We start from the raw sequence: 11,290 nt of genomic DNA on the forward strand, positions 1-11,290 counted from the left end.
ATAAGCTATCTCAGAAAGCATTATTTCACAGCATGTGGGTTCCACCGTTATCGTTGAAGAAGAGTAGGTACTGAAATCGAATCGTCACTGGTTGTCTGCAATAACGTAAAAATACAATGTAAAAGAGTCATCTGCTTTCTTAGTCGTTTCTAAAAAGCCTGGCAGTATATTTTACTGACCAGCGAAACCTGAGAATATCGGTACCTTCTGATTTTAATTTTGTCCGAATATTGCGGTTTGTGTTAGCGTATAACATGCATTACTTGTGTTGTTGTGGTTTGTGTTAGCGTATAACATATGTTACTTGTGTTATTGTGGTTTGTGTTAGCGTATAAAATGCGTTACTTGTGTTATTGCGTTGATTGCATAGTTTAATCAAACCGGCCTTATAAAAAAAACACATGGGAATACATCTCGCTGTTCAAGGTCGAGCGCTGATAAATATTCGCTTTTCAAGTACGTACTTTCACCACCCGCCGCTAGAATTCGCTGCCTGAAACGAAAACGAGGATGGCCATCGTCACGAGCTGATGGCAGCACGAAACAACATGAAACAACACGAAACAGCACGAAACAACACGAAACATATATAAAGTTTCCACACACATCAGATGCCTATAACTTATAGGAAAGTTGTATTATCATAAAGTTTTATTTTTAATACGTAAGCAAATTCATGAAAATTCATTTCCTAAATAATTTATTTAATTTTACAATTTTAATATGTAAAAATAAATGATATAGGCCTGCCTAGTATGAAATAACTAACCAAATTGACTGTACTATGTATTTACTAATACTAAATCAATGATATTAACAAATGAAATGTATTCATATATATTTGCTTAAAGCACAATTTGTATGATATAGTAATATGATATTAAAACCTAAAAAAAATCTAGGGACGAGGTTTGAACCGCATCAAAAACTAACCTATGTGCTAATATACCACCTGTTCTACCACTGCTCTATCGGAATAATTGGGAAATTGGAAGGGGACTATTTACTATCCACATTGTAATGCCAATTTCCTTAGTTATATTAAAAACTTGGGATTACTTTTTACTATGAATATTTCAGTTTACCAAAATATGCCAGGGTAGTTTCACTATCATATAAAGTTTAATTTGGCACACCAATACGTTTGTTACGTACACTAATGTTCACGAAAGTGAATATATAAGGGTTTGTGTGGGTCCGCTACATTTGCGTTCAGTTTTCACGAAGTTACTCCTACCAAATTCCGTATGCCGAGAGCTAAGATGTTTACACGTGAATAAATAATAATAAAAAAATTGGCTGTCTGTAAAGTCAGTTTACGGACGATAGTTTAAAGTGACAACTTCATAACAAAACATTGATGAAATGATTGCATAGTTTTATGAATAAAATTGAATAATTTTTATTGAATTATCACTATTATTTTACGGATACAAAGAAGGAGTGAAATGAAATGTACAATTTAATTGATAAATTTACTTTTATTTGCACTCATCAATTCAAATATGTTTATAGGAAAAGTAGGAAACGAATGGGAGTGTTTCAAGTTTAATGTACCTCGAAAAAGTTGTTCCAATCGAGTGGAAGAGAGATGGATGCGGCGCAAGCGTACAATGAGCGTAACGGGACAATGAGTCATCCTTTTTCGTGCGTGCAGCCGGCGTTCATTGATTTATTAGACGTCACGTCAAAAACGAAATACAAAACATCATGACGTTTGAGATCGAGGCTGGCACCAAACTATCGAACACATTCCGGACTGTCAAGATGCCGGACCATCGGGAGTTCGAACGTAGCGCGATTTGCGAAAAGGTACCGTGATTTCTCGCGGGTCAGAGTTCAACGACCGCACGTGGCGATGGAATATTGAAATATTCTGACGGGAAGGGGGGGGGGGAGAGAAAAATAATCCTCTCTCGCGCCTGCGAGTCACCACTCGGGCTTGTTTCTTCGCTCTTGTAGAGTTTAATAACACGCCTTACCTACCCTCCCTTCTCCCCTTCACCTGCTTCCTATCCCACACCCGTTGCTGCTTTGCATTCACTGAGACTCCCGTGTCTCGCCCCGCCTGTACAGGGTGAGCCGGAATTCCACTTCTGCTGCAGGTACATCACGACGAAATAAGTAGAGACCCGGAAAATTCGCGGGTTCAGTGACCTCCAGGATAGACTCCAATATCCTCTTACACACTCGGACAAATGCCAACTGTTCATTGGCTGCTGACTTGTGAGTCGTCTCGACTGGGTGGGCCTGTGATTCGACACTTCTATGAGTGAGGGTCCTCTAATTGGCCCTCAGTCCTCCAGATTAACAGTGAACCAATGACAGAAGCAGCACAAAGGTATAGTTGTTTGAATTTTAGCAAAACACGAAATGAACCCGCGAATTTTCCGGGTCTCTAGAAATAAGTTTGGAAAACGTACATATAATTATACCTTAGTGTTGCTATTGCTTGGCTTGATGTAAGCTTTTGGACATACGCCATTGCAAAGCACATGTATGTCTGTATTAGAAAACTAAAAAAATACCCAAAAGACAAAAAACACAAATTAAGAAAAAAAATTCTGTTGTCAACAGGATATAAACACCACATAATATTACATAACAGGAATATGGTCAACAAACAAAGAAAATCAAAGAAAAATGGACTAAGAGAACGAAAAAAAACCACAAATAATGACAGCACAAAAATATTGAATGCAAAAGCATTTAGCACAACAGTTGAAGTTTGCTTAATTTGTGTTTTTTTGTCTTTTGGGTATTTTTTAGTTTTCTAATACAGACATGCATGTGCTTTGCAATGGCGTATGTCCAAAAGCTTACATCAAGTAATGCACTCCCATTGCACAAATCTTTCAAAGATTATGTTACTATTACTTTTTGTACACAACTCATCCGGAGGGCTCTGGACGAATGCAATAAACACTCAAAACAAAGCTGTATCGAATTTCAGGCTACGTCTCGCAACATAGCAGCCGCCAAATGAGTGGGGCGACGATTGTCTGAGAATGCGTATACTTGTAGAGACTATCCTGAATGTCCGAATAGTTAAAAGATCTTACTGAATTACACTGCAATGTTTTTTTGTGTAAATGGAATATAAATATTCATGAAACAATTTACAGATGTTTGTTAAGTTTTGTACATTTAAATGAAAACCGCTGTATCAGTGTTCCGAGCAGTGAAACTGGGTTCGAATTCTCACTCGGGCATTTATGCTTTGTGTTGTCCCACTACCTCCAATAGATAAAACTATTTTGCGCTCCCTGAATATATTTACAGTATTAACTGCACACGTAATAAGCATCAAACAACAAAAAAAAATTTTAATTTTGAGTATTTTACTATTTTATTTTAATCGTTTCAAAATTTATGCTTGAATGAAACATCAATTAAAATATAAAATGTTGTGACGATTTTTCGTAATAAATAGATACTCTGTATGATCTCGAAAAACAAATTTAATTTATGCAGAAATAAACATAGCCATTTGTTCTACAAAGCTACATTATATTTTATTTAGAATAACAAACTATTTCCTGGCCACTGGTTTCCAAAGAAATCTTTTATAATACTACATAAAACATTTTTATGTATATGGTCTAAGGTGTTTCCATTTGAAGTTGGAGCTAAACTACATTTTTGGTATAAATCATGGGGAAACTATTTAAGAGCGTCTAAATTATGTCGGGTATTACCAAATTTTATCACTGTAAGAAAAGTTTGTGGTTATTTCGTCAATTATTTACTATATATATATATGTGTGTGTGTGTGTGTGTGTGTCTATGTGTGTGTGTGTGTGTGTGGGCGTAGAAAAAAAATTTTTCTCAGAAAAAACCTTTTAAGAATCGTATTTTCTAAAGTGATTATGCTTTAGCCCTATTAATTTTTTTAGTATCGATCATGTATCTGATTATAACTCCCGTTTTAGTGCATAAAGATTTTTATTTCATCTTGATTAAATTACTCACTTTCAATTTTACGAGGTTGCCAAATAAAAAAAATATAAAATACCATCCTGTCTCATTTTAATTAAGGTTATGCCATCGTTTCACTTTCATTTAATTTGGTTATAGCTATACTTAAAATAATTAAATAATATCGCAAAACTCTAAAATTGTAGTTAGTTTTTTTTTGGTTTTGGTATGTTAATTATTGGTACACAGGCTAGTTTATTATATTTTATTAGCTTCAGAGATTTATTTAATCATATTAAAACTATATTCAAGTTTTTTTTCTACCCCCCCCCCTTAGAGTTGCAATTATTTATTTATATATAGCCTAGTGTTTAAGATAGCCAAAAACCTTTCTACTAAAAAAAATCATCAAAATCCGAAAGATTAATTTTTTTCGAGCGGTGCGGAAAAAATAAACAAACAGACGAACAGGCAAAAAAAATGTAAAACAACATTTTTAATTTCTTAATAATGTTAAAAGCTATCGCTCAAGGTTTTGATAAAATTACATTCAATATGAAGACATTTTACCTCGGTACAGTTTCAATATTAGTACAGACCAAACGAAGTTCTATGACTCCGCAATATTTTGTCCATGCAGCAAAACTATTTAATTCAAATAATTCGGGATAAAAACCTTTATTTTTCACGCATTTTTGTGTCGTGCAATAACCCCCGATTAGTTCAGTAAAATAATTTCGCTGCAGTGACCATACTGGGGGTGGTTGTAGAACATCGTTCATCCAGTGTTCCGTCTCGAATAATATCTCTATTATTAGAGACATGCAAAATTCGCGGTTTCGATGGCCTTCAGGATAGACTGCACATGACCCCTGTACACTCGGGGCCAATAACGCAAGTTCATTGGCTGCCGACTTGTAAGTCGTCTCAGCTGGTTTGTCTGTGGTTCAATCCTTCTTTGGTTGAGGGTTTATAACTGGTTGAGATTCGTCCAGATGAACAGTAAGCCAATAGCAAAGTTATCTCTAAGAGGTATATGTGTTTGAATTCTAGCCTGTCACCGAATTAATCTGCGAATTTTGCAGGTCCCTATCTATTATTAGCCATGAAATTCTTGTTCATCTCCGAGCTTCAAAGGCGTATACCAGCCTGAAGAAGCACTTCATACCGTAATTCATAAATATGATCTCTGTCGCGATGAACCTGGAATTTAAGTTTGACGATCAGACACATCCTATGTACCCCAAAGCGGAAAGAGCGATGCTTGACTTTGGTAGGATTTTTTTTAACCCCCATCCCCTTAACAACCATTTTTTTTTCCACTCCCTTCATTTTTAGTTTCATACCCCGTGGAGCAGGTGCTTGCGAAAGGTATAATGGAGAAGAGCTTTAGCACGCGACTATACCTCGTCTCTGTGCCCGAAAACAAACCCTTTTATTACGTCTACGATACCAGGTACAAGGCAGAAAGGGTGACAAAATACATTCGATCCTTTTTTTATTAAATTTCAGAAAATAAAAAGAACGCGAACGAGTCTTTCGATAATCGCCTGTAATGTGTGAACATATAACTTCGGTAATGAGCAAATTCGTGTGTTGTCACGTTGCAAATAGTACGAAACACGAAAACGAAAATTAAAGTAGATTTTTTTTTTGAATATTCCCAATGTGTGACACAAATAATACATGCAATTTGTGTTTGCAATTAAATTTCTGTACTAGAATCACGCATAATTTCCGTACCCACCAAATCTGTACCGGAGCAGCTGCGTCGATTATTATCGAATCATTCGATGTGCATAGAGAAATATTAAACTATACAAAATGAAACGTCTTCAATAAAAGCGAAGAAGACTTGGGGAAATAAATAAATACATACCGGGTTTAGACATGATTTTCGGCGCGGAATTTTACCGAAAGACTGCCCATATTCTTAAAATTCATTGAACAGTTAAAAACTATAAAGTTTCCCTTTGGCTTTGTGAACTTTGGTTCGTGCCATCCGCCACAGATGGCAGCATCGTGGTTACACATTTCCGTTCCATGTGACTTCCTTTCCATTCACGAAATAAATCCTACTAAATACCATACACCCAACGAGAGCTAATATGTTACAAATAAAAAAAAAAAACTTTCTTCGTAAACATTAAAAATATATATATATATATATATTTTTTCTTTCACGCGTGAATATTTTACAAAAAGGCATTTTATTTAACTTTATGTTTCTTCTCTTCGAATTTGATTTAATTAGTTATAATTGGTCAACAAATATATATACTTAAACTTTTCTCTCATGTAATTATTTTTATGCTTAAAACCATATTTAATGGTGTGATGCATGAAACTAATTTTAGTATATAAAATACGTATACATATATATAAAAAGCAATATATATTTATTAAAAATTCCGTGACTAATATTTATTTTAACCTTTCCAAGCACTATCTTTAAACATTTTATACAAACAAGATGTGCAATACAATTAAAAGCGTTGCTAAGGGCTTTGTGTTTTTGCACACTATTTGGAGATTTAAATGAATTTGTTTAATCTGACATTTTACTATCTTATGCAAAACGCCTGCCGACTTACTTAAATGCTTGTCTTAAATAAAAATCAAAATAATGTATAAAAAATAAAACTCATAAGTATGAAACATTTTTAAAAACTAATTAAGAAGTACTTGACTCAATTTCATTTGAACTAAATCTTTTTAACCTAAATATTTTTTTCTCTCTTTGAAGATGTTACTTGTATTTTTAAAAAAAAAATTTTAAGGTTAAATTTAATTCGAAATTTTTTCCTCATTTACAAGCTTTAATAAAGAAAGTGATGAATGCTTCATTTGGGTGGTGCTTGCCGTAACATTCCGTTCCTAACTTTTTTTTTTGCCATTCTCTTGTCGCATCACATTTTTTTCCCCCATTCCGCCGAATAATCCTCCAGAGATAAAGTGAGATAATCATCGCTTTTTTCCGAATTTCACGACCAATTTCAATAATTACGCCCGGGGCCGTTTTAATCTAATTTACGTCAAGACGAATCGAGGTTAGGGAGAAAAAAATTGAAATGAGTTTTTTTTTGCAGCTGTAAAAAAAATTAATATTGATGATCCAAAATAAAGGGATGACATTTTAGATTTCTTGCGCCTTCCGGACTATTATTATTATTATTATTGTTTTCTCGGGCCAGGGACTGATGAGCCCTGATTCGTGACCTGGTTGGAGTAATGACCCTATTTCGCGCCCTCCATTAATCACCAGCTGGTCTCGTTGTTTCCCAGGAAATTGCCTGCAATTGGGGGGGGGAAGGGGGTGACTCAATTTTGATGGACGGGAGTGTTGGAGGAGGGGGGGGGATGCACAGTCTTCAGGATCCGTCCATCCAACCTCCAGGCCTACCAACACTCAGGACCGCCTCCAAGGATTAATTTTTTTTGTGTAGACCCGGACATTGCCTTAAGGGTGTGTGCACAGTTTTGGAAGACAGGGCCCTACCCGGAAGGGGGGGGGGTGAGTGGAGGAGGGATGTTATGGCCCCCATATCCGATGATGGTCCCGGGGAATTTTTTAAAATTCATTTCAAAATAATAAAGTTCAGTGGCTTCCTGAGGGTCATTTATCTCTCTCTCTCTCTCTCTCTCTCTCTCTCTCTGAAGTCCAATACGTATTAATCATAAGAATTATTACAAACGTATAGTTGAATGTCAACGAAATACACATTGATGCATATAAAGATCACAAAAAGTTTAATTTCTAAGATTAAACATGTGTTAATATAGGGTGAATATTGGAACACAGCTCGTACGTTAGTTTTAAATGTTGCAAATTTGCAGGCGGAATTAATATAAACGTTTAATTGTGTGTCAACAAAATACACACTGATGCCTATAAATGTCAAAAAAAAATTAATTTCAAAGATTAAATTTGGTTTTAATATAAGGTGAATATTGGAACACGACTCTTACGTTAATGTGCAGGCGAGTGTATGGTTGCATTACCTTGCGAACTGCCCTCCTCGGAAGGACAGACGATCATAGTTTGTAATGAAAATAACATTTACTTTTCTTAGTTTCTGAAATAAACCTAACGTTTAGTTTGAATTATGGGATTTCTGTAAAATAAATGTAATATTTCCAATTTACAATTTTTAAAATGTTGGGTAGTTTGAAAATGAAACTAATATTTACTTTTATTATAGTTTTTGAAACAAACCCTAACTTTTAGTTTGAATTGTGTGATTTTTGTAACAAAAAAAGTCATGTGTCCAATTTCCAATTTTTAAAATGTTGGGTTGTTTGTAATGAAAATTAGATTTACTTTTCATATAGTTTTCAAAATAAACCTAACGTTTAGTTTGAAATGTGTGATTTTTGTAAAAAGAAAAAAATCGTATTTCTTTTTTTCAATTTTTAAAATGTGGGGTAGTTTGTAATGAAAATTAGATTTACTTTTCATATAGTTTTCAAAATAAAACTAACGTTTAGTTTGAAATGTGTGATTTTTGTAAAAAGAAAAATATATTATTTCTTTTTTCCAATTTTTAAAATGTGGGGTAGTTTGTAATGAAAATTAGATTTGCTTTTCATATAGTTATCAAAATAAACCTAACGTTTAGTTTGAATTGTGTGATTTTTGTAAAAATAAAAAAAAAATCGTATTTTTAATTTTCAATTTTTAAAATGTTGGGTAGGTCTAAGTCTACCAGGCCTTTCCGCTTTGAGCCGCCATATTGGCAACACTGCTTCGTCCTTGACACTCCTCTCGCAGATGATGGATCCTTTGACTTGTGCTTGCCGGGTAAGAAGGGTCGGAGGTCTGGCTCAGGGTATTCAGGAACTGTGAACACGAAGAGACTGAATTATAAAAAATAAAAGAACAGACGGGACGGGGGTTTTCGAGGTGATCCATTAGCAAGAGTTATGACTGTTTCAGACTGCTTTGGAAGTCGTCAAGGTAGGACCACTTTGAGAACAGTCGTTCTGCCAGTAGCGTATCACATAAACAAATTTTTTTTTCAAAAGTAATTTTTTTATGTTAAAAACTTTTTTCACAATATATATATAATCATGATTAATGATCAAAGTGCAGTTTTCACGTCCAAAGTAAATTTTTAAAAGCCAAGAAAAAATTAAACTCCTATATTTCGAAAATAGTATTTTCTTATGATAAATAATAAAAATATGTTAAATGTTTATAAATCAATTCCTACTTATAGCCAAAAATATTTTTTAAAAACAATTGTGAGCGAGTGTTTCAGCACTCGCCAGAGATGTGTAGCATCTAACCTCGGTATCGACCAATTTCATGTGTTCTCATGTTGCAAATACACTTGCAATACCAAACTTGGACACGAAATTTAACATAGAGCTGTTTAAAATAATGCCGAGCGTGATAGATATGCGAAAATAATTAATTTTAGGGGAAATGGTAAAAATGTTTACCTTCCCTTTTTTAAAACCTAACTATAATTCTGTTTAACACGATGGTATTAACCTAACCGAACCCAGTCCAACCTAACCTAACCCAGGTTAGAGTAGTCTAATTTTTATCTAATTCCTACAAGTTTTCTCAAAGTTGGCGCATGTGATGCGTTTCGGGTAGTTTCGGAACAGTCATAATGAATTTCGTGCGCTGATGTAGGCAGGTGTATTAAAAGAATAAAAAGTAAAATTAGTTCACGTGATTTGCTTCTGATAGTTTCGGAACAGATATACTGCAGTTCGCGATTATGTTCAAGGACATGCCTTTTTTAAATTGTAACTGTTTTTAAGCCCCCTAGGTGAACATAACGAATTAATAAAAAAAATATTTTTTTTTATCCTCCAGAATTGTATTATAGTTACGTTGATGGAACTGATTGTACGCGATTACACTGGTACAACAAGTTAACAATATTTTACTCTTTTGAAAAGCCTCTGGGAAATGATCCGTCCTACATGTTTATTACATAGTTTTCTCCCACCTTATTGTCCGACGCGTCCGTTTAGTTTTCCTGCGAAGAGTTGCGGAACGTTGCGGCCGTTGCAGCTGATGGTGACGTCATCCTCTTGGTCTCCCCAATCTGACCACCACCATGGATGGACGGTAGCAACTCGTTCTGCTACAATATGCATATCCCGGGTCACTGAAGAGCCGATCACCCCTTTGCAAGCTTCCTTGTCGACCGGTTACGTTTCTGCTGCCCGATGGACCCTCGATTGCTGTCCCCTCCAAGTCTCTTACCACTTCACTGCATGCTCGCCGAGACATCCAGCACGTCGCGTAACCTCTACCGCCTTACCACTCCGTCTCTCCTCTGCCACCTTCACAGTCCTCGCCGCTCACCACCGCTAGTGGCGCTGCCATCACCTTGCGCATGCGCGACTACCAACCACCGTGTCACTTGAGCCCGCCTGACGTCACAGCGGCGCGGCCGTTTAAAACGGAATAACCGTTTTAGTATATTTAAATATGTACCCATGTATCAATGATAAAGAGAGGGGGCATAGTCCAAAGACACAGCTTTGTCATTAGATAATAAGTTATATAAAAATTTTATTTAAAAACTTCTTAAAACCATCTATGACTATATTTATGTTATCAAATAAATTATGGATAAACAGGCGTAGTGTACATGCATACATCTATACTAATATTATAAAGCTGAAGAGTTTGTTTGTTTGAACGCGCTAATCTCAGGAACCACTGGTCCGATTTGAAAAATTCTTTCAGTGTTGGATAGTACATTTATCGAGGAAGGCTATAGGCTATATTATATAATCAATAACATTAGGGATCCTTACTTAAAGTCCAATTTAGAATCAAATGCGTTGGAGGGGGTTAGATACAACATGCAGTACACGTACGAAGTGTGTGTTGACGATGCGACATGCACTAGAAGTTAAGGACTATTTAATTGTTAGTGCAGTCCTCATCAACGTTGAAATTTTGCGAACTTCACAGTAATGTTCCTTATGTTATGCAGGATGACATTTTCCAAAAATTAGATACCATGGGTGGTTAAAACCAGGCAACAGTGGGTACTTTGTCTGCATGAGAACAGGATTTTGCATTGTTCATGCCTTCTGCGTCTCCATGGCAACGGGCATCGCGCGGCAGTGGCGTACCCACAAGGAGGGGCATGTATAATGAGCGGCGCAAGAGTGATCTGCCTGTAGACTGCCGTAGCGAAGTACGGGTACATCAGTTGTACGTTGCGTGCACGAGTCGGGAAACCATCGGTGCTATTCATTTTCTCTCCGGTGCATTATACAGGATTGTAATAAATTTTCACTGAATTTTTTTTATTTACCATTACTGTAAATGGCAGATGTGGCTTAATTTTTTTCCATTAGTATAGTTTTCCCATGATTGCATATGCTGATCTCA

At 35.6% G+C, this 11,290-nt stretch overlaps 1 protein-coding gene across 1 annotated transcript in view; it reads right to left on the reverse strand.

Annotated features, from left to right (window-relative positions):
* Positions 1 to 10,279, reverse strand: part of LOC134540965 (vesicle-associated protein-like) — a 36,275-nt gene extending 25,996 nt beyond the window's left edge. Inside the window, exon 1 of the mRNA XM_063384057.1 lies at positions 10,203 to 10,279. Coding sequence (XP_063240127.1) covers positions 10,203 to 10,279 — 77 coding nt within the window. The remainder of the gene's footprint in view (positions 1 to 10,202) is intronic.
* Positions 10,280 to 11,290: the final 1,011 nt, after the last annotated feature.

The sequence above is a fragment of the Bacillus rossius genome, chromosome 17, assembly GCF_032445375.1.
Source record: "Bacillus rossius redtenbacheri isolate Brsri chromosome 17, Brsri_v3, whole genome shotgun sequence".
Taxonomy (NCBI): domain Eukaryota; kingdom Metazoa; phylum Arthropoda; class Insecta; order Phasmatodea; family Bacillidae; genus Bacillus; species Bacillus rossius.